Source organism: Sciurus vulgaris (genome assembly GCF_902686455.1).
Source record: "Sciurus vulgaris genome assembly, chromosome: 6".
Lineage (NCBI taxonomy): Eukaryota > Metazoa > Chordata > Mammalia > Rodentia > Sciuridae > Sciurus > Sciurus vulgaris.
In genome coordinates, this window is record NC_136466.1 from 72,873,167 (window position 1) to 72,897,322 (window position 24,156).

Sequence of the window (24,156 nt, forward strand, 5' to 3'; positions counted from 1 at the left end):
CAGTCTGCCATTGACCGAGATCCCTGTTCCCCTCTTTTATTCATGGCACAGATATCTCCTTCATGTAGAGAAAATGGAGAACTGCTCCATAGAGACAGGAGCATAGCAGAGAGATGAGTAAATGGTGTCAATATGTTCAACATAATTTTTTTTTTTTTTTTTTGGTAGTGTGGGGCCTTGTGTATGCTACAGGAGCACTCTACCACTGATCTATAACCAGCCCTTTGTAGAGACAGGGTTAAACTGCTCAGGCTACCCTCAAATTTTGATGCTCCTGCCTCAGCCTCCTGAGTATTTGGGATTATAGCTGTGTGCTGTTGTGCCTGGCTGAAATATTCCTTTTAAAGGAAATTCCATGGGATTAATAGAAGTTGTGGGGACTCAGCAAAACAAGGTGAGAAGGGCCCAAAATTGAGACCTGATCAACAGGAAAAAGAATAGCTACAACTCTGCATTTTGGGAGTAGAAGAAAGCAGACTATCTATGTCTACTTTGCAATTTCTGAAGAGGCTTAATTCTCTAGGAGAAGAAAAGCAAGAAAGATAAAATATTTTTTCCCAGTGAGTGGCCAGCTCTGGTAATGGCTCCAGCTATCACTAACCATGCCATGTTAAATGGAGCTGCAATTCTGCAGGGAGATGTGCAGCCTGGGGCCTCCAGAAACCAAGACAGAACTTGGGAGTTTCTGCCCAGCACACGTCCCTATGTGGGGCAGGGAGGAGTATGTAGACACAGGTTGGTGCATTTCCTGCTCACCACCTTTTCTTACCACTAACACTTACCCCAGAGACAACAAGCTCTCCACCAAGGTTCTGGACCTCAGCCTTGACTTTGCTGCAGATGTTGAGCTGGTGGCAGTAGAGGGCGATACGCTGCAAGTAGGCCAGCAGGTCCTGCTTGCAGGCGGAGTCTGGGCACTGAGGAGAGAACAAACTCAGCAGGCTCAGTAGCACTGCAGTCCCAGTGACAGCACCCCACCCTAGGCCTAGTTCTGAAAGCTTTCTCTCTTGCTGGAGCAAAGAGCAAGAGAGATGAATTACCAGTTACCTGGGGCGGTCACACATCCCTAGTCCACTCTGCTTGGGGATGGAAGCAAATCATTTCGTGGAGCCCTGACTGTGCTGCATAGCATGGACATAAAGACTTCCTGAGCACCCCCACCCCACCTCTTTCACTAACTCCACAACTTGGGAGAAACCACCACTGCCAAGGGTTCAGCTTTTTAGTAGGGAGGAAGCCTGTGGCCCTACAAGGTGAGAAAAAGCCTCAGTCAGAAGCCTGATTACAGAGAAAAGAATGTGTTACACTACACTCGCTACCAGAACAAATAGCTCTTCTGCCCTGAAGCACTTTACTTGCCCGGCTCTGATGCGAACTTTAAACACCTGATGACGGGAGACGGTCACTTTAGGCAAAGATGGAGGGTGAATAAGTAAATCAAAGCAAGAAAGCTTGACCAAATACAGGGAAAGGGTGGCCCTGCCCAGTTCCTGATACTACTGAACCTCAGGTTACTTTACCTAAAGAAGGAATCATCGCACCTCTCAGGTGTTTACAACACTTTCTTCCAGTGAGGCTGGGGCCTCACTGCAAGCAACAGAGTGATATAAAATGAGGCTTCTAGTTCATTCTGGAGACTGTATTTTATTCTAAGAAGGCCCTGAAGCACAGCCTTATTCGCATTTTACGTTGGCAGGGTTGGTAGCTGCATGCAGAATAGAATGAAGAGAGGAAAGAGCAGGAAGGAGAGGGCATGGTGGTCAATGCATGGAGCTCTGGATAGAGCTTGGATGGTCACTACAAACAACAAGGCTTCTTTACTGGGTTGTGTGAAGGATGACTTTGAGTGATGAGGGGCAGCTGTCACTCATCCTGCAGTAGATGAGGTGGAAAGTTTGGATAATTTGGGGAAAAGAATGTGGAGGGAAAATTATAACTGAGAAAAAGCTTCTCTGATAATAAGTCTTAGAGCACCACAGGAAATGTGCTGTGGAATTCCAGGAAAGAGGGAGCTTAGTTTTCTGACCCATTACTATGAAGGAATAAAGGGATAAAACTGGAGGTTGAGATGAGGCAACACAAAGGACATGAAAGTCTGTCCCCAGCTGGGCACATCAGCCTTTCAAAATACTGCTGGCCAATGGGGCTTTTTGGTTTTGTTTTGTTGTGGGGGTGGTGTTCCCATGCTGAGGATTCTTGCACTCAGCTAGGCAAGCACTCTACCATTGAGCTACATTACATTCCTAGCTCCTTTTTAAGGTCTCCCTAAATTGCCCTTGAATTTGTGATCCTCCTGCCTTAGTCTCCTGTGTAGCTGGACTACTATGCCCCACCAGGATTCCTGATTTTTATATGAAATAAACCTTGAGAGAAGGTTGTAATACATGTGGTTTCAGTGTGTTAGGGCTGACAGAATCAGGTTCTGCTCAGATCTGAAGTTTTGAAGAAAGACTGAGAGATAAGTCAGTAGCACAAGTTCATTTTACCCATTAACTGAGACGAGCTCTAATGCAGACCAGGCCTAACTCCTAAGACTTGTCAAAGACAATACAATCCTTAAAAATTTATGGTGGGATTAAAGTAGGTCAGAACAATTTTTAGATAACATGACAAGGGTGCCATGGCCCGGGCAAATGGTCACCAATGGCCACCTCAGCAATGAGCCAATCTGGACTGTCTGAGCCTGGGATAAGCTTGGAGATAAGCTCAGGCATGTTCATCACTTACGTGATCTGCAATGGTTCGGCCAAGCTTATCCATCCTGGATCCTGCCTCAGCAATTTTCTTGGCAGCACTAATCACATCTGATGTATTTTTGAGTGGTCCTTTACCTCTGAAAAAAAAAAAAAAAAGAATAAGGATCCTTATCCATGATACCCCTGCAAGTCAGAGATGATCAGAGAACAGAAGATGTCTACAAAGCAGCCTGGCCTGTGGGGAAGAAAACTGTCCTCTCTCCTATCAGCCTGCTGGGGTGGGGCACTGCTCACCGGGTAAAGTCAGTCATCTCCATCATAATCATACACATCTGCTTGGCCAGCACAATAATGTCGTTGCCACTGTCGTCCCATTTGGACACTTCAGCATCCAGCTTGCTCTTTTCTTCCTGGAAACTGGCCACCTGTTCCGCAATCTTTGCTTTTTGCTCCTGTGGAAGCTGAGCCATGATTGCCTACAATCAGAAGCACAGAAAGCTCTTATGTAAAGAGTTTGAAGTTCTCACAGTGCATTAGCCAAGAATATTTCCAACAGGCAATGTATGACATAGGTAGGATAATGCTTTAATAGGTTTCATTTTGCCTGAAGGGCTATTTCTTCTCATTTTTTGCTGAAGTTTATGGCAGCCTAAATTCCCAACCCACTTTCAAGAGCAAGTTTTAGTGTGGAGGGAAAGAGCATGAGAGAGGTAGAAGGCTAGTGTGGAACTTGCACAGTCACATCCGTGTAGGGACAGAAACTGATTGACTTAATTCTTTAAAAGTTTTATCCTCTGCCTACTATAGTAAAGACAGAAAATGAGAGGGGATAAATTGTGAAGCACTTTTTCCTGTGGGCGCTGAGTAGACATTTCCAAGTTTTCAAAGTCTATCAGAATGTAAATTTTGAAGAAGGCGGAGAAGGATTTGCTGAGGAACATACATTCTAGCTACCTGATAGCCACTTAAACCATATTAAAGCAGCTCCTGGAGCCCTGGGGCAGAATTCAAGCCCACAGGCCCAGGGTTGGGGCTCTGCCTCTTAGTCTCCTAAAGTGTTCGGCCCGGGCAGGACTTAAGGCAGGGACCTGCTCACTGTTCAAGATGGATTTCCAAGGAGTAAAAAAAGAAAAAAGTCTCCTTAGAAATATTTCTTGGTGTCCTTCCAAAAACAAATGCTACTGATTGAAAATTTAATGACTTGAATGCAAAGACTGACTGGTTTTCTTGAATGTACCACTGTTAGAGCTGGGCAAAGGCAGCAATTTTTTCCAAATTTCACAATCCTTTTAACAAATGTTGCATTGTCTAGATCCTAGGCCTTCCCTGACCCAGGGATTTATCATAAACCAGAATCCTAGGGCACAGCCCAGGACGAGGTCCATGTTCCTGCCCTGCTTCCAGTTGAACAGCAAATACACAACTTAGATTAACTTTAGTTCTACTGTCAGAAAAAAATGAGAATGTTTTCCTGGAAGAGAAAAAGGCAAGGCTTGAGAGGGACAGGAAAGGTCTGCAGAGCAATTTAAAATGCCCCAAGGAGCACTTCCTTACCCGGGCACTTTGGCCAGCTATTAGCTGGTCATCTTCTGTCTGGACGCTTGTCCTGCTTCTGACATCAAAATCTTCTGTCTCAAAGTCAGAGTCATCCAACTCCTCAGGGGTCTGCCACCAAGACAGAGACCATGAGTCAGTCACAGCTGTGGGCCTCCAGCAACTCAGTTTCTTGGTCAAAAGCATGGAGGCCCAAGAATTCTGGGATTTAAGGTGCAGGTTTCCGAACGGAATTAAAACTGCTTATCCTGTATGGGCCCTACACCAGCACTTCCTAAAAAGGGGTTCTTTTACAGGGAGTAGGGCTTAATTCTTTGTATCAGATTTGTTTCTTTAATTTCTTTGAATGACACATGTTTTGCACCCCCCCCCCCCCACACACCACTTTTTTTTGGTCCCGGGATTGAACTCAGGGGCATCAACCACTGAGCTACATCCCCAATCCTATTGTATTTTAAGACAGGGTCTCACTGAGTTGCTTAGCACCTTGCCTTAGCTGAGGCTGGCTTTGAATTTGCAATCCTCCTGCCTCAGCCTCCCAAGCCACTGGGATTACAGGCGTGTGCCACTGTGCCCCCCCTACTCCCCCTTTTTGAGACAGGGTCTCACTATGTCACTCTGACTGGTCTCAAACTTTTGGGCTCAAGAGATCTTCTTGCTTCTGCCTCTCAAGTAGCTAGGACTATTAAGTACATGACCAGCTGGTTTTCACTTTGAAAGGTATTTCTCAAACACCTGCTTCTGAAGACAAAGGTGAGAACTGTCCTTGGTGGAAAAGGTCTTAAAAATAAAGGTGTTTTATACCAATGGACTGTTATTGCTTTTAGTTTTTTGCTTGAATTATGAAATAAAGTCTTATTTTGCACAAACTACCAGCCTCATGATTAGCTACTGGAAACAGTGTTGTCTTCCAGGAGTTACCAGAATGTGGGCAGCAGGTAGAACAGCTGGGGTTGGCTCTCAGCCCCACCGGCTGGCCTGTGACAGGAGGGCAGCAAGGTGAGGCCCTCATCTGCATCTGGCCCTTGTCCAAGCCCAGGGCAAGGGCTTGTTGTGAGGTTCAAATGGAGGGCAAATGAGAAGTGCTCAGAAACCACGGAGAGCACAAAGGTTCTGACACATGCAAAGGCTGGGCTTATACCTTGATGAGACAAAGTAAAAAGGGTATGTATGTCACATAAAGTACCAGAAAGCACATCAGTGTGAGACCCTGGGGTCCTGATGATTTGATGCCACAAAATTCAATGCCACCACCAGTGATTTTAATGTTGTGGTCACAGATACCTTTAGTGTTGGTGTGTATTCATTCTATTAAGGGGCTTTTCAAACCAACGTCTCCTAACATCATCTCTAACCTCCCCGACTGCCCATCACGGACCAAAGAACTATTCTTGACAAGAAAACCAATAACTCCTTTTCTAGTATTCATTCACTCATTTATTCAAATATCCACTGAGGTTGAGTATCTAGTCTGGGCCTTAGAGATACAAAATGACTGACACAAAGATTCCCTGCTCTCATACAGTCTAATGAAAACAATGGCGACAAACTAACAAGTGAATTACATACAAATGCTACAAATAAATAGAGCAGGGAAGGGAAACTGGATGGTCAGGAAAGGTCTCATGATGCAGTGCTGTGGGAAGATGGAGGAAGCTGGGGGAGGAGTGCTTGCGTGGGGATGCAGATGAACAGCAAGGTCACAGGAGAGGGACTTGTCTCACTGCTCTGTGAGTCAAGGGGAGAGCAACAGGACACGAGGATGGAAAGGCAACAGAATCAGGTCCCAAAATGCATCACAGGCCAGTATAAGAACTGAGTGACAGCGGCCTTTAGAAAGTTTGGAGTGGATAACATGATCTGATTGAAGCTTAAAGGGATCACGCTGGCTGTTCTGACAATGAGACTGTAGGCATCTGCAGATAGACCAGGCGAGAGATGCTGGGAGCCTGTTCAGATTCTCTATCACAAAGAAAGAGTCAGTAAGATCAGATGTGAGGTATGCAAGGGAAAGAGAACCCAAGGAGAATCCAAGGTTTGGCCTGAATGAGGATGATGATGTTGCAATCAAGGTAAGGAGCTTACTTTTGGGCATAACAAGTGCTCAGGAAGTGAGTGGGCAAGTCAGCGATACATGCATAGAACGTTGGAGGGTCAGCTTCTCATTTTTACACACCAAGGGAAGGAGTGCAGGCAGAAAAGAGAAGGAGCCAAGGACTTCCCAACAGCCCCATCAATGTTAATGAGATGACAAAACAACAAAGAGGGGGAGGGTGGCCAAGAGATTTCTTTACCCTCTTACTATGGAAGAAATAACCATATGCATAGGGAAAGGAGATAAGGTAGGGGGGTGAACCAGGGACCTCATGCCTAGAGCCAGGAGCACAAACAGGGATATCCGTGGTACTAAGAGGAAGGCATGGGGTGGGGAAGAGATTTCTAAGAGCTTCATTATCCTGAGTGGAATCAGCAAGAAAGTCAGATAGGAAAATGGGGGCTCAGGTGTAGGAGGGCTGAGGAGAGCAGAGAAGTATGAAACAGTCACAGGCTCCAGGCTAGGGTTGGGAAATGGGCAACTGCTACTGGGCACCAAGGCCCCACACATGATCAGTGACCTCTGTCAGGGTGGCTGTGCTGATCTGTACCACACTCAGCAAGAGAGAGTGGGATTTTGTGAAGTATGAATAAGGAAGAAGGGACAAAGAATGTGAGCCAGACTCAAAGGACCTGAGGGTTGAGTGCAAATAACAAGTGAGGAAGACCAACCAGCTGAAGGCACTGGGAAGCTCCAAGGACAGTTCTAAATCAGAGTACTAGAGGGAGAAGGCTGAACATTGGAACTGGGATAATGGAGGGGATGTAGATATGGTAGTGACAGGGCTAAGGCATGGCTGTGGAAGTAAGGCTGAGGTAGGGGAATACAAGATGATTTTGGATTATGAGACAGGAATAGGCTTGGAGAGCAGCTAAATCACAGTGTCTCCAAAGTCTCTTTCCTCAGCCTTGCAAGTACTCCTGGCTACCTCGCTTTTGTCCTTAAAGGGTTCCCTGCTGGATTCAATCACACTTCACATGCCTGTTGTCCAGAGGAAGTTCTGTTAAGACTTCTGTCATTCTTCAGACCCAGCATAGCACTCAGCATGCTAAGAAACAACCATTAGGTGTCAGGCCCTGTGTGGAACCTATCAATTACACTGTCTCAGTAAAACCATCAAAGCCACCATCACCTCCATTTATAAAAGAAGAAATCAGCATCTTAGAGACAAAGAAATTTGCTGGATAAAGAACCCAAGCTTCCTGCCTCCTCCTAGAAAGTGGTTTCCCACAGCCAAGAAAGCACAACAGGGCCTGAAGCATCTCCTAGATGAACACGGTATCAGCCCTCTTCGACCCCTTCTGGCTCTAACCTCAGACATCCAGCCATACCTCTGCCACTAGGGTTTTTAAAATTCTATTTCTCCATGTAAGCCAATATAGAAAGAACTTTGGCAAAATAGCTCTGTACATGACCACTGGCATACAAGACCTTGGAACCCTCATACACTGCTCAGGTCAAGCTTTAGCTGAATATGGGTTCTTTAGCACAGCAGCAGGAATAAAGAAAGCAAAGCCTCTATCAGCTGGGGCCCCACCAATATCAGGTGAGCCCGGGGTCTGCAGAAGCACCATCAATGCACCACCTGTGCAACAGGCAGATGCCACATTCCTCATGCCTGCTCTGCAGCTACAGCAGGGGGCATCCAGTTGGCCCTGGGGAGAATGTTCATGGACCCTACCCTCAGACTCCAGAAGCAGCATGCTTATGCTCAAAGAAGCATGCAAGGGATCAAATCCTGTGGAAAAGGCAGCCAGGAGAGCCAGACCCAGCACCCTGGAGGGATATTATGGTGGGGGTGGAAGTTTCTGAAACCCCTTTGTTGATGCCCCCATAAGGGGTCAAGCACTTTCTTGTGACCTTGAGAACTGTTGTTTTCTCAGAGAAGACAGGTCACCAGGAGGCAGTACTCTACTCAGCCCTAAGAGAGGATTTCAACACTTGGCTATGAACCTGGGTGGATTGCCAGCATTGCCATGGTCCTTAATTCTCACACCCAACACCCTAGGATTCTAGTATCCTGCCTGAAAGTCTAGCATCTCTCTCAAGGAAAGGGACACTTCACATGAACAGTAACTTCAGCCTATGTTAAGGAAATATTCCTTCTCTAAAATTAACTTAAGAATCTTTATTTTCTGTAGTTTCCTCTCCAATTAAAACCAAAGCCCCACACTATAATGACTGTTTGCCCTAAATTAAGTCATCAGGGCCAACTCATGCTAACTCCCCTTCTCAACCCAAGTTTGGGCTGTTAACAGTCATTTTAGACAACATAATTAAATATATCTCATTCTAACAGTTTTTAGATTCATGGTTTTAATATACTGCCACTGCATCTGCTAAGTTCCAGAATGACGCATTCCTCAAGTTTAGCATATGATAAGGAAGAGGCTGTTAAAATGTCTAGAGTGCAGTTACTCACCCTTATCATCAGCACTGCTTTCCGGATGTCCCGGATGCCATCATATACCAGGCGAGAGGCATCGATAAACTCGTTCTCATCCATGGGCTGGGCAGGGTCTGAGCTGAGGGCTTCTACAGCTGCCTCCACTTGCTCTGTGAAACGTGGCATGACTGAAGAGAAAAGAAGGGCAGGTTGCACTCATGAGCAGACAGCATCCTAGCAGCCTTCCCTGAATCCTCAAGTCAGAAAAGGCAAGGCTCAGACTTTATTTCTACCCATGTGAACAGTATTTGTGGGTGAAGTAAATTAAGTGCAATATTTTATAAAGACTGATATAATCATCTTTGTCTCTCAAGAGACTGCAATACAGGGTTTGGATGCTTGGGAACTTGAAGTGAGACTAACTTGAGGCCTTGTTTAAGAATAGGGCATGGTGGAGCATGCCTGTAATCCCAGCAACTTGGGAGGCTGAGACAGGAGGATTGCAAGTTTGAGGCCAGCCTCAGCAACTCCGCAGGGACCTAAGCAATTTAGCAGGCCCCTGCCTCAAAAAGAGCTAGGGGATGTAGCTCAGTGGTAAAGTGCCCCCGGGTTCACTCCCCAGTGTCAAGAAAAAAAGAGGGGGGGGGGGGGATAGGAATCGTGAATTTAGTATTTATTCACTAATGGGATACTGAACTTAGAAGTTCATCTTAAATAGTGTGCTTGGGATTTGTTCCTTGATTATCCATGATTACCCATGAGATGTTTTGTGAAGTCTGACTCTGGCTGATTAGCTTCCCACAGTTATGTACTACCCAGAACCCCTAAGTCCAGAGCCAAGTTTCCATTTCTTTTTTTCTTAACCACAGGGCCTGGGCTAACAGGATGATAGCCTGTCTTACCCAGGCCATGTGTGGAGCACTATGGAGGGAGAGTCCCCGCACCTGTGTTGGACAGCAGCTTGGTAGCTTCCAGAACTTTTTCTGTGTAGACTCCTGGCTCATAGTTGTCCATCTCTGAGGTGACTACATGAATGACCCGGGCTGCCCGGCCTCTAATTGCACCAGCTGTGCGGTCCAGCCCATCCACATCTTTCTCTTGGAGAGCAATGACACATTTGTTCACATCTTCCAAAATGTGATTCTCTGAGGAACAAGCAGAAAGTTGAATGAGGAAGTGGCCTTTCACTAGAAGGTGACCACTCTTAACTTGGCATCTGTCATTTACTGAGTGTGTGCTTGGTGCCAGCCACAGTGTCAAACACTTTATGCACCATTGCACTGAGGAGATCAGATTAACTGTTCCACAGAAATTCAACCTGTGGTTACCCCAAGAATAACAAGCTTCATTCCAGCTTTTTAAAAAAGAAATGTCCATTTTTTAGGCACCATTGTTCTATAAGTCATGCAGAAAATTCTTATCAGAGAAACATTAAAAACTCCTCTTCCTCTTAAGTAATTTCACTGGCCATTTGTTCCAAAGTCTAAATCAAAAGAACAAGAGTTGACTGTAAGGCTTTATCTGTCTAGTCTCCCCTCTCCCTCCAGGAGATGATACTTACATATTCAGAAGCCAATATAGCCCTGAGACAGAAGGTGCTGGAAAGCAGGTTTAAGCCTCCTCTGGAGGGTGCTGAGGGAGTATATCTTAGGTAAAGTATTTAGGAACCCTCTGATGGTATGCAGATGAACCTGTGAATCCTGTTAGACAAGTAGTTCCTTCCAGTCATACAGTGGGATTTGAAGGGCCCCAAAGTATTTCTCCTCAAAGCAACAAGCTTGAAACTGGTTTTCAAGAACCTCAGAGCAGCTGAGTACTGAGGTTCATACCTGTAATTCTTGTGTAATTGGAGATACCCGGGAGGCCAAGGTAGGAGGATTACAAGTATGAGGCCAGTCTCAGCAACTTCGCAAGAGACTTTCTCAACATAAAAAGAGTTGGGGATGCGGTTCAGCAGTGGAGTGCTCCTAGGTTCAATCCCTAGTACCACAAAAACTAACCAACTCCCTCAGAGCATGGGGTTCACTTTCAACTTCATCTGTAATAGCGAAATGGAAGTTATGAATATCCAAAGAAGAGTGGATGATGAATTATGGGTCCTGTGCAGATCTGAGGCAGATCTGTAGGGGCTGATTTAGAATGGGAGGGGGAGGTACTCTTATTGACCCACAACTGCAGAGACCACCTGCAAATAGTCCAAATAATGGCTGCAATACCTAGCCATGTCCCTTTCTACTCATAAAGAAGCCTTCTATGAGACACGTAAGAACTCCTAGAAGCAATGTCTGGCGTAACAGGTGAAGACTAATGGTCCTAGTTCCTATGGAAAAGTCAGAATAATAATGGCAAGTGCAATCTTTAAGAAACACATGTTGGGATTTCCCTGCCCCCACCAGCTCTGCTTATCTAATGCTTTGAACATGTCATTATCCAGGAAGGGTTTCTGATTTAATCCACTTTTAGAAGCCACTATCCCTTTCCTCACAGCCTCTACTAATACACTCAACTTACACATGACAATGTTAGGAAGGGAAATAACAATTTGATGTCGTAAAATACCCAAAACATGAAATTGGTTATGGTATAACTTCTTCTTATCTCAAGGTAAGACAGAACCAAGTGGAACCTAACAAAGAATAGAGCTACTGTGTAGCGAGTCTGTAGGCTGTACAATGCCCAGTGGGCCATGAGTACCCTCCTATCACTATTTCCAATGAGACTGCACAAAGAATTTCTTTGTTCTGAGCCTCGAAGTATGATGGAGTAAGATGGAAAATCACAATGAGAAATAACTAATGATGTGAAAGAACTGCTGGTTAAAAAACACCTAAGGAAAGCCAGAAAGAATTCATATTATAGAAGGGAAAGATAGATTACCACAATACAGTTCAGACCATATAGAAAGATAGAAAGATGTTCAGTTAGAGGAAGGATACACTCCCTACGAGTTCATCAGCCCAAGATTTAAACAGTGGGAAGACCAACTAAGTGAGGTGGGCAACTAAAGGAATTCATTGAAATTCAACATTGGACAGTAAAATAATCACAAACACAGAAGAAAGTTGGAAATTTGAACATAAATAAAAAATACAGGAGGGAACCCTACCAAACTCATTCTATGAAGCGAATATCACCCTCATACCCAAATCAGGCAAAGGAAAGAGAATTTTAGACCAATATCCTTGATGAATATAGATGCAAAGATCCTTAACAAAATACTGGCAAACCGTATCCAAAAACACATTAAGAAGATAGTGCACCATGATCAAGTGGGGTTCATCCCTGGAATGCAAGGATGGTTTAACATTCGTAAATCAATAAACATAATCCAACATGTCAATAGACTTAAGGATAAGAATCATATGGTTATTTCGACTGACGCAGAAAAAGCGTTTGACAAAATACAACACCCCTTCATGCTCAAAACACTAGAAAAAATAGGGATAGTAGGAACATACCTGAACATTGTAAAGGCTATTTATGCTAAGCCCATGGCCAACATCATTCTTAATGAAGAATAACTGAAAGCATCCCCTTTAAAAATGGGAACAAGACAGGGATGCCCTCTTTCACCACTTCTATTCAACATCATACTTGAAATACTAGCCAGAGCAATCTAACAGACTAAAGAAATTAAAGGGATACAAATAGGAAAAGAGGAACTTAAGCTGTCACTATTTGCTGATGATATTCTATATTTAGAAGATCCAAAAAACTCCTCCAGAAAATTTCTAGACCTCATAAATGAATTCAGAAAAATAGCAGGACATAAACTCAACACACATAAATCTAAAGCATTTTTATACACAAGCAATGAAACATCTGAAAGGGAAATGAGGAAAACAACTCCATTTGCAATAGCCTCAAAATAAATAAATAAAAGACTTGGGAGTCGATCTAACCAAAGAGGTGAAAGATCTCAACAATGAAAACTACAAAACATTGAAGAAAGAAATTGAGGAAGACCTTAGAAAATGGAAAGATCTCCCATGTTCTTGGATAGGCAGAATTAATATTATCAAAATGGCCATACTTCCAAAGGTGCTATACAGATTTAATGCAATTCCAATTAAAATCCCTATGACATTTCTCATGGAAACAGAAAAAGCCATCATGAAATTCATCTGAAGGAACAAAAGACCCAGAATAGCCAAAGCAATCCTGGGCAGGAAGAGTGATGCAGGAGGTATCACAATACCAGATCTTAAACTCTACTATAGAGCAATAGTAACAAAAATGGCATGGTATTGGCACCAAAAGAGACAGGTAGATCAATGGTATAGGATAGAAGACACGGAGACATACCCACATAAGTACAGTAACCTCATTCTGGACAAGGGTGCCAAAAACTTACAATGGAGAAAAGATAGCCTCTTCAACAAATGGTGCTGGGAAAACTGGAAATCCATATGCAGTAAAATGAAACTAAACTCCTATCTCTCACCCTATACAAAACTCAACTCAAAATGGATCAAGGATCTAGGAATTAGACCTGAGACCCTTCACCGAACAGAAGAAAAAGTAGGCCTGAAACTCCATCACATCAGCTTAGGACAAGACTTCCTTAACAAGACCACCATAGCACAAAAAATAAAAGCAAGAATCAATAAATGGGATAGATTCAAACTAAAAAGCTTTCTCTCAGCAAAGGAAACCATCAATAATGTGAAAAGAGAACCTACAGAGTGGGAGAAAATCTTTTCCACACACACTTCATACAGAGCACTCATCTCCAAAGTTTATAAAGAACTTAAGGGCTGGGGAGATAACTCAGCTGATAGAGTGCTTGCCTCATAAGCACAAGGCCCTGAGTTCGATCCCCAGTACCACAAAAAAAAAAAAAAAAAAAAAAAAAAAAAAAGAATTTAAAAACTTTACACCCCAAATACAAAGAAACCAATCAATAAATGGACTAAGGAAATGGGCAGACCCTTCACAGAAGAAGATATACAGGTGATCAACAAATATATGAAAAAGTGCTCAGCATCCCTAGTAATTAGAAAAATGCAAATTAAAACCACCCTAAGATTTCATCCAACTCCAATTACAATGGCTATTATCAAGAACACAAGCAATAATAAGTGTTGGCATGGATGTGGGGAAAAAGGCACAATCAATTTGCAACTGGTGGAGTTGCAAATTGGTGCAGCCACTCTGGAAAGCAGTATAGAGATTCCTCAGAAAGCTTGGAATGGACCCACCATTTGACCCAGCTATCCCCTATCCCACTCCTTGGTTTATACCCAAAGGACTTAAAATCAGCATACTACAATGATGCGGCCACATCAATGTTCATAGCAACTCAATTCACAATAGCTAGATTGTGGAACCAATCTAGATGCCCTTCAATTGATGAATGGATAAAGAAACTGTGGTGTATATATATAGAATGAAATATTACTCAGCCATAAAGAACAATAAAATTATGGCATTTGCTGGTAAATGGATGAAGTTGGAAAATATCATGCTTAGTGAAATAAGCCAAGCCCAAAAAACCAAAGGCTGAATGTTTTATCTGGTAAGTGCATGACAATATGTAACAATGTGGGGTAGCGGGGGAAAGTGAAGAATGAAGGAACTTTGGAGGGTATAGAGGAAAAGGAGGTGGGAGGGATTGGGGATGGAAAAACAGTGGAATGAACAGTATTACCCAATATATATGTATGATTACGTGAATGGTGTGAATATACATTGTGTACAACCATAGAAATGAAAAGTTGTACTCCATTTTTGTGTACAATGAATCAAAATTTGTTTGTAAAAATAAAAAATATTTTAAAAAATACATTAGAGACATGCTAGCTTAAACAGCCTGAGAATGCTGCCAGCCCACTGCAGAGGGAAGTGGGAACACAGGTAAAGAAAGTGGGGAAAGCATGGCGAATAATACTGGCTTGGGGGATCCTGTGGAATACAGAAGGAGGCTAATATTAACCAACCCAGAGACAGTGGGTAAGCTGTTGAGTGAAAACTGACCAAAATCATTTGGCTAATAGGTGGAGAGTCCGGTGGGAACCATTTTTAAGTGGCCACATAGCAGTGAACAAAGGCGGGAGATTAGGAACTCATAAAGGAGGTTGCCAGCCTGACCCAGCAGTTGCTTATTGTGGGATCCAGAGTGTACCTGGACCAGCATGATTGAAACAGGCAGAGAGAGAATTGGGTCTAAGGCAATTCAGGCTGGGACGCTGAGGAAAGAAAGCCTCTTTTGTTGGTGGTGCCTAACGCTAGTAAGCACCTGGGAAGATGCCAGTCACCAGTCAGACTAGCATTCTGCACTCCAGGTCTGATCCTGGGTAATTCACATCCATGACAGTGAATATGTGAGGTTTTGACTCCTCACCATGAAAACAGAATGTTCAGGAGGCCACAACACCTAGATGCCCAGCAGAGATTGGCATTAGCCCAGCAACAGGATATATGAATGAAATCTCAAATACCCAAAGAATTCCAAATGTCAGCCAAGATTAAACCCCACCTGGTACCTTCCAGTGTACCAGGCCCACTATGGAAGTCCATCATTTGACAGCAGTCCCAAGCTTATCCCACCCTGTACCATGGGACAGGAAGCTGAGAATTATTAAAACTAACTTTGGCTCCTGGCCACAACAGCTGGCAGCTTGTTGAGAAACAAAAAGAAGTGGAACTTAACAACCCCCAGCCCTTGACCCAAGGGTCACAGGTTCTCAAACTTAAAAAATACAAAGAATGGTACAATAGCATAAATGATGAACATCCATCCTTTCCAACAGTTTTAACCACTGCAGCAGAAACAATCCTTTTATTTCTCATTAATAGTTAGACTGTTCTATTCCCTCTTCTTCTGCTTTATTACTTTTATTTTTTACTGCTTTATACCTGTCATCTGCTACCTGTTTTTCCTCTGTTCACTTTAAAATATTTGAAAAATTTCTCTTGCCTTTCTACTCTATTTTCTTTTAAGAATTTGTATTCTATTAGCTGATAGGATAACAGAGTTTGGGGCTGGGGCTGTGGCTCAGTGATGCTTGCCTAGCATGTGTGAGGCACTGGGTTCGATTCTCAGCACCACACATAAGTAAATGAAGGTCCATCAACAACCAAAAAAAGGAATTACATAATTTATGTAATTTCTACCCCATTCATGTTTTTGTGATCATTAATACAGTGGATGATGCAGTAGACAACTACTATTTAATGTCTGATCTAGTTCATAGTTGCTTACTATTCATGCTGATGTTAAATGCTGACCCTGCCATTCCTCTATAGGTGCTAATTCAAGTTATAGATGTCAAAGTAGATAGAGGACATTTATTTTAAGGCTTAACATTGTTTGCAAACATTATCACTATTCCTTGCTCCCCGTTTCTCTAGGAGGGGCTGGGAAGTGATTGGACACTTCAAGTTCACAGAGTGGAGATCCTGCTGCTGAGCAACACTCACAAATCAGTAACCCTCACTTAATACACAAGCTAGCCCTCTGCTCAAGCTTCAACACTACCTCAACACATAGAATAAAGGAGACAAAAGTCCCAAAGCAATGATCAGAACCCAAGTAGAACTGACTTTGACTTGAAGGGGACCTCAAGTTCCACTCCTGGACATCTCATACAGCAAAAACAGGGAAGTTCCTAGAACAAAACCACCACCCAAGGGCTGGGGAGATAGCTCAGCTGGTAGAGCGCTTGCCTTGAAAGTACAAGAGTTCGATCCCCAGTACCGCAAAAAAACAAAAACAAACAAACAAAAAAAAAAACACCACCACCCAAAAAACTACATACCAAAGGATACATGCATAAAAAAGAAAGAGGAAACCATCTCAACTGATGCACACATCATTAAGAAACATGAAGAAACAGGCAAACATTCCCCCAAAATTCACAATCCCCCAACAAAGGAACTGACATATATGGAAGTGAGTGAAATTCCAGAGAAAGGTTATAAAATGTTTGATAAACTATAAAGATCTAAGGAGAGCTAGGGATATAGCTCAGTGTTTGCCTCGCACGCACAAGGCCCTGGGTTCAATCCACAGCACCGCGCGCGCGCCCACACACACATACACACACACACAAAACAAAACAAAAACAACCCCAATGATCAGAACTGGGACAAATCAAGGTAACAACTCGGAGATTCACTGGGATAGAAGAGAACATAGAGATACAGCCTAAGACATTATGAACCTCTTCAGTGAAACAGCAGCAGAAAAATTTCCAAACTTTAGAAGTGATACATCCACATCCAGATGCTTATAACAGAAACTCAGAAAGACAAGGTCAAAAAAGAACCTCTCTAAGAAACATCATAATCAAAATGCCTAACATAGAGAATAAGAAAAGAATATTAAAAGCTACAAGAGAAAAAGTCAGGTCAGATTTAGAGGCAAACCAATGAGGCTCACTTCTGAATTCTCAAATCAGACCCTAAAATCAAGGAGGACTTGGAATGAGGTATTCCAAGCTCTACAAGAAAACAATTGCCATCCAAGCTTCCTACATCCAGCAAAGTTATCTTTCAGATTTGATGCAGCAGTAAAAATTTTTCATGACAGATATACTACACACAGAACTCAAACAAGTCCCAAAGCTCCCAAACAGATGAAGTTCACGAGAAGAGAAACTAAATGAAAATAAAGACTAAATTAAATATGGCAAACAAACCAAAATGGCAGGAAATAACAAACAACTATCCACAAAGACACTAACTGTAAATGGTCTCAACTCTCCAATTAAAAGATATAGATTGGCTGAATGGATTAAAAAACAAGATCCAACAATATGCTGTTTATAAGAGACTAGGCAAAGATACAGGCTGAATGTAAAAGGATGGGGTGGGGGGCGCGTGGGAATTTCATACAAAGAGTCTGAAAACAAGCAGGAGTAGTTATTCTCATATCTGACAAAGCAGATTTCAAGCAAAAATTAATCAGAAGAGACAGTCACCACATACTGATAAAGGGAACAATCCAACAAGATTTAAGTATAGTAAGCATGTATGCCCCAAACGTTAGTGCACTTAATTACATAAACAAAAACTTCTTGACATTAAATCCAGACAGACCACAATACAATAATACTGGGCAATTTCAACAGTCCTTTCACCAAAGGACAGGTCATCCAAACAAAATCAAAACATATTTCTGATCTAAATAATACTAAAAATTAAAAAGACCTAATAGACATCTACAGACTATTTCAACCGATAATGGTTGAATTCACTTTCTTCTCAGCAGCTCATAGAACATTTTCCAAAATAGAACATATTCTTGATAACAATGTAAGTCTTAGAAAGAAAAAATAAAATAAAAAAATAAAATAAAAAAACTGATGTAATCCAGCACATTCTATCAGATCATAATGGAATGAAACTAGAAATTTTCCTTATTGTTGAATAAGGAAAATTATAGAAACCACATAAACATATGGAGATTGAATAATACTCTTTTAAATGAGGAACGGCTCATAGAAGAAATCAAGAAATTCTTAGAAACAAATGAGAAAGAAATACAAAACAACAAAATCTCTGGGACAATATGAAGGCAGTTCTAAGAGGAAAGTATACATAGTATTGAGTGCCTATGTGAAAAAAAATACAGAGATCCTGAATAAATAATCTAATGCTACACTTCAAGGCCTTAAAAAGGAATAACAAACTAATGCCAAAATCAATAGAAGACAGAAACTAAGATCAGAGCCAAAATTAGTGAAATTGAGAAGGGAAAAAAAATACAAAAGATTGAAGTAACATAACAAAGAACTGGTTCTTTGAAAAGATAAGCAAGATTGATAAACCCTTAGCCAAACTAACCAAACAAAAGACCCACATTAACAAACTGGAGACGAAAAAGGAGATACCAAAATAGACACTTCTGAAATCCAGAGAATTGTGAGAAACTATTCTGAAACTTTATATTCTAACTGGAAAGTCAAGAAGACACAAATTTCTATGCATATATGACCTGCCAGGAAGATATAGAAAAGTTAAATTTAAATAGACCAGTATTAAGCAATAACATTGAAAGAGCAATTAAAAGACTTCCAACAAAGAATAGCACAGGACTGGATGGATTCTCAGCAGTTTTATTGGACCATTAATGAAGAACTGATACTAGCCTTCCTGAAATTATTCCATGATACTGAAAGGGAGGGAACACTCCCAAATACAACCTAGGAAACCAGTATAACCCTGATACAAAATTCAGACAAAGAAACATCAAGGAAAGAAAACTATAGACCAATATCCCTGAAGAACATAAGTGAATTCAGCAAAGTAGTGGGATATAAGATCAATGCACATAAATCTAATGCATTTTTATACATAAGTGATGAATCTTTGGAAAGAATAATTAGGGAAACTACCCCAGGACCCGCAAGCAGCCTCTGGGACCAGGGCAGGACAGCCAGAGACCTCTCCAGGCGGGCCTGCCCTGCCCCCTCTGGCCGCAGGCTTTTCCCATGGGGTGATCCAAGATGGCGGACTAGAGGGTGACTGCATCTCCAGTCGCTCCAGAACCCAGGATTCAAGAAGGGGAGGCATAGAGAGACTCAGACTAAAATACAGCCACGGGGTGAGTCTCCCCCACCCGGTGAAGCTCGGCCTGGGTGGCAGGCCCGGATAGGGGTGGATAATCAGAGTAGGGCAGGGCAGCCAGGGTCTTCCCCAGGCAACCCTGCGCACCCTGGCGGTGGGCTCCTCCCACACGGCCAGATTCTCGGAGCAGGCACGCAGTGAGAGCCTTTCCACACAGAGCCAGCTCCAAGCCCTGGAATCAGTAGCGGGCTAGGGGCAGCTTTCTTCAGAAGCACTGCATTATCAAGTTAATCCAAGACAGCAGGCTACTAAAGTCTGGGAGGTGATACACTGGAAATCTACAAGGTCACTATAAGCCAATAGAGGAAATCTGCAATATCTCAGAGTCCCACTGACATCTGACCAATATGAGAAAACAAGGGAAGAAAATGTACCAAACAAACCTAGATACTACATCAATAAAACCCAATGACAGCACAGTGGAAGAAATGTCAGAAAGGGAGTTCAGAATGTACATAATTAAAACAATCAGGGAAGCAAACGAGGAGATGAAAGAGCAAATGCAGGCATTGAAGGAGGAGATAAAAGAGCAAATGCAAGCATTGAATGATCACACCAATCAACAGTTAAAAGAGCAAATACGGGAAGCAAGAGATCATTTCAATAAAAAGTTAGAGATACTGAAAAAAAAAAAAAAAAAACAAACCAAACAGAAATCCTTGAAATGAAGGAAACAATAAAACAAGTTAAAAACTCCATAGAAAGCATAACCAATAGGATAGAACACCTGGAAGACAGAACCTCAGACACTGAAGACAAAATATTTAATCTTGAAAACAAAGTTGACCAAACAGAAAAGATGGTAAGAAATCATGAACAGAATCTACAAGAATTATGGGATATCATGAAAAGGCCAAACTTAAGAATTATTGGGATTGAGGAAGGCTTACAGAAACAAACCAAAGGAATGAACAATCTATTCAATGAAATAATATCAGAAAATTTCCCAAATCTGAAGAATGAAATGGAAAACCAAGTACAAGAGGCTTATAGGACTCCAAATATACAAAATTACAACAGACCCACACCAAGGCACATTATTATGAAAATACCTAACATACAAAATAAAGACAGAATTTTAAAGGCCGTGAGAGAAAAGAATCAAATTACATTCAGGGGGAAACCAATAAGAATATCAGCAGGTTTTTCAATCCAGACCCTAAAAGCTAGAAGGGCCTGGAACAACATTTACCAAGCCCTGAAAGAAAACGGATGCCAACCAAGAATCTTACATCCAGCAAAACTTACTTTCAGATGTGACAACAAAATAAGATCCTTCCATGATAAACAAAAGCTAAAGGGATTTACAAAAAGAAAGCTGGCATTACAGAATGTTCTCAGCAAAATATTCCATGAGGAAGAGATGAAAAACACGATGCAAATCAGCAACGGGAGGAACTAGCCTAAAGGAATAGCCAAATAAAGGAGAAACCAAATCATGTCAAAAAACAAAAATGAGTCAAATGACTGGAAATACAAATCATATCACAATAATAACCCTGAATGTTAATGGCCTGAACTCATAATCAAAAGACATAGACTGGCAGATTGGATTAAAAAGAAAAATCCAACAATTTGCTGCCTGCAAGAGACTCATCTCATAGAAAGAGATACCCATAGACTAAAGGAGAAAGGATGGGAAAAAACATACCATGCACACAGACACAGCAAAAAAGCTGGAGTATCCATCCTCATTTCCAATAATGTGGACTTCAAGCCAAAACTAGTCAGAAGGGATAAAGAAGGACATTACATACTGCTTAAGGGAAGCATAAATCAGCAAGACAAAACAATCATAAATATCTATGCCCCAAACATTGGCTCATCCATGTACGTCAAACAAATCCTTCTCAATTCCAGAAATCAAATAGACCACAACACAAAAATACTAGGCGATTTTAACACACCTCTCTCACTGCTGGATAGATCGTCCAAACAAAAATTGAATAAAGAAACCATAGATCTCAATAACACAATCAACAATTTAGACTTAACCGACTTATATAGAATATACCATCCAACAAAGAATGAATACACTTTCTTCTCAGCAGCACATGATCCTTCTCTAAAATAGACCATGTTTTATGCCACAAAGCTACTGTTAGCAAATACAAGAAGATAGAGATACTACCTTGTACTCTGTCAGATTATAATGGATTAAAATTAGAAATAAATGACAGAATAAAAAACAGAAACTTCTCCAATACCTGGAGATTAAATAATACACTATTATATAATGAATGGATAAGAGAAGACATCAGGAGGGAAATTCAAAAATTCTTAGAAGTAAACGAGAACAAAGACACATCAAAATCAAAATCTCTGGGACACTATGAAAGCAGTACTTAGAGGAAGATTTATTTCATGGGGCGCATTCAACAAAAGAAGTAGAAATCAACAAATAAACAACTTAACACTATAGCTCAAAGCCCTAGAAAAAGAAGAGCAGACCAACACCAAAAGTAGTAGAAGACAGGAAATAGTTAAAATCAGAGCCGAAATCAACGAAATTGAAACAAAAGAAACAATCAGAAAAATCAACAAAACAAATAGTTGATTCTTTGAAAAAATAAACAAAATTGGTAAACCCTTAGCCACACTAACAAAGAGAAAGAGGGAGAGAAAAAACAAAAAACAAAAAACAAAAAACTACCCCATTCACAATAGCCTTGAAAAAAATAAAATACTTGGGAATCAATCTCACAAAAGAGGTGAAAGATCTCTACAATGAGAACTACAGAACACTAAAGAAAGAAATTAAAGTAAACCTTAGAAGACGGAAAGATCTCCCATGTTCTTTGATAGGCAGAATTAATATTATCAAAATGGCCATACTACCAAAAGTGCTATACAGATTCAATGCAATTCCAATTAAAATCCCAATTGTGTACCTTACAGAAATAGAGCAAGCAATTATGAAATTCATCTGGAAGAATAAGAAACCCAGAATAGCTAAAGCAATCCTTAGCAGAAAGAGCGAAGCAGGGAGTATCGCAATACCAGATCTTCAACTCTACTACAAAGCAATAGTAACAAAAACGGTATGGTATTGGTACCAAAATAGAAAGGTAGATCAGTGGTACAGAATAGAGGACACGGACACAAACCCAAATAAATACAATTTTCTAACACTAGACAAAGGTGCCAAAAATATGCAATGGAGAAAAAATAGCCTCTTCAACAAATGATGCTGGGAGAATTGGAAATCCATATGCAACAGAATGAAACTAAACCCATATCTCTCACCGTGCTCGAAACTAAACTCAAAATGGATTAAGGACCTCGGAATCAGACCAGAGACCCTACCGATTATAGAAGAAAAAGTAGGTCCAGATCTTCAACATGTCGGCTTAGGACCAGACTTCCTCAACAGGACTCACATAGCTCAAGAAATAAAAGCAAGAATCAATAACTGGGATAGAATCAAACTAAAAAGCTTTCTCTCAGCAAAGGAAGCTATCAGCAATGCGAATAAAGAGCCTACAGAGTGGGAGAAAATCTTTGCCAATCATACTTCAGATAGAGCACTAATCTCCAGAATCTATAAAGAACTCAAAAAACTACACCAAGAATGCAAATAACCCAATCGACAAATGGGCTAAGGAAATGAACAGACACTTCACAGAAAAAGATCTACAATCAACAAACATATGAAAAAATGTTCAACATCTCTAGTAATAAGAGAAATGCAAATCAAAACCACCCTAAGATTCCATTTCACCCCAATTAGAATGGCGATTATCAAGAATACAAGCAACAACAGGTGTTGGCGAGGATGTGGGGAGAAAGGTACACTCATACATTGCTGGTGGGGCTGCAAATTAGTGCAGCCACTCTGGAAAGCAGTGTGGAGTTTCCTTAGAAAGCTTGGAATGGAACTACCATTTGACCCAACTATCCCACTCCTTGGCCTATACCCAAAGGACTTAAAAATCAGCATACTACAGAGATATAGCCACATCAATGTTCATAGCTGCTCAAGTCACAATAGCCAGATTGTGGAACCAACCTAGATGCCCTTCAATTGATGAATGGATAAAGAAACTGTGGTATATATATACAATGGAATATTACTCCACCATAAAGAATGATAAAATTATGGCATTTGCAGGCAAATGGATGAAATTGGGGAATATCATGCTAAGTGAGATAAGCCAATCTCAAAAAACCAAAGGACGAATGATCTCACTGATAAATGGATGATGACACATAAGGGGGGGTGGGAGGGGTTAGTGTTAGGGTTAGAGTTAGGGTTAGGGAGGGGGGCAAGAATGGAGGAAGGAAGGACTGTATAGAGGGAAAAGAGGGGTGGGAGGGCTGGGGGGAAGGGAAAAAATAACAGAATGAATCAAACAACATTACCCTATGTAAATTTATGATTACACAAATGGTATGCCTTTACTCCATGTACAGAGAAACAACATGTATCCCATTTGTTAAAAAAAAAAAAAAAAAATTCTGTCTTTAAAAAAAAAAAACTAATAAAATATTAGCAAACCACATTCAAAAACACATCAAGAACACAGTATACACCATGATCACATGGGTTTCACGCTAGGGATGCAAGAATGATGATTCAACATATGCAAATCTATAAATGTAATTCACCACATAAACAGAATTAAGGACAAGAATCATATGATCATCTCAATAGTTTCAGAAAAGGCCTTTTTTTAAAATCCAGCACTCATTCATGTTAAAAATGCTAGAGGAACTAGGGATAGAAGGAACTTACCTCTACATTATACAGGCTATATGTGACAAACTCTAAACCAGCATCATCCTGAATGGAGAAAAAAATGAAAGCATTTCCTCTAAAATCAGGAATAAGACAAGGATATCCACTCCGACCA

At 41.4% G+C, this 24,156-nt stretch overlaps 1 protein-coding gene across 2 annotated transcripts in view; it reads right to left on the bottom strand.

The window, feature by feature from the left end:
* Positions 1-24,156, bottom strand: part of CTNNA1 (catenin alpha 1) — a 218,666-nt gene that overhangs the window by 1,344 nt on the left and 193,166 nt on the right. For both annotated transcript variants that reach the window (XM_079143939.1, XM_079143940.1), the window contains exons 12-17: positions 9,676-9,876; positions 8,768-8,919; positions 4,251-4,361; positions 2,991-3,172; positions 2,728-2,833; positions 783-917 (exon numbers count right to left, since the gene is read on the bottom strand). In XM_079143939.1, coding sequence (XP_079000065.1) covers positions 783-917; positions 2,728-2,833; positions 2,991-3,172; positions 4,251-4,361; positions 8,768-8,919; positions 9,676-9,876 — 887 coding nt within the window. The remainder of the gene's footprint in view (positions 1-782; positions 918-2,727; positions 2,834-2,990; positions 3,173-4,250; positions 4,362-8,767; positions 8,920-9,675; positions 9,877-24,156) is intronic.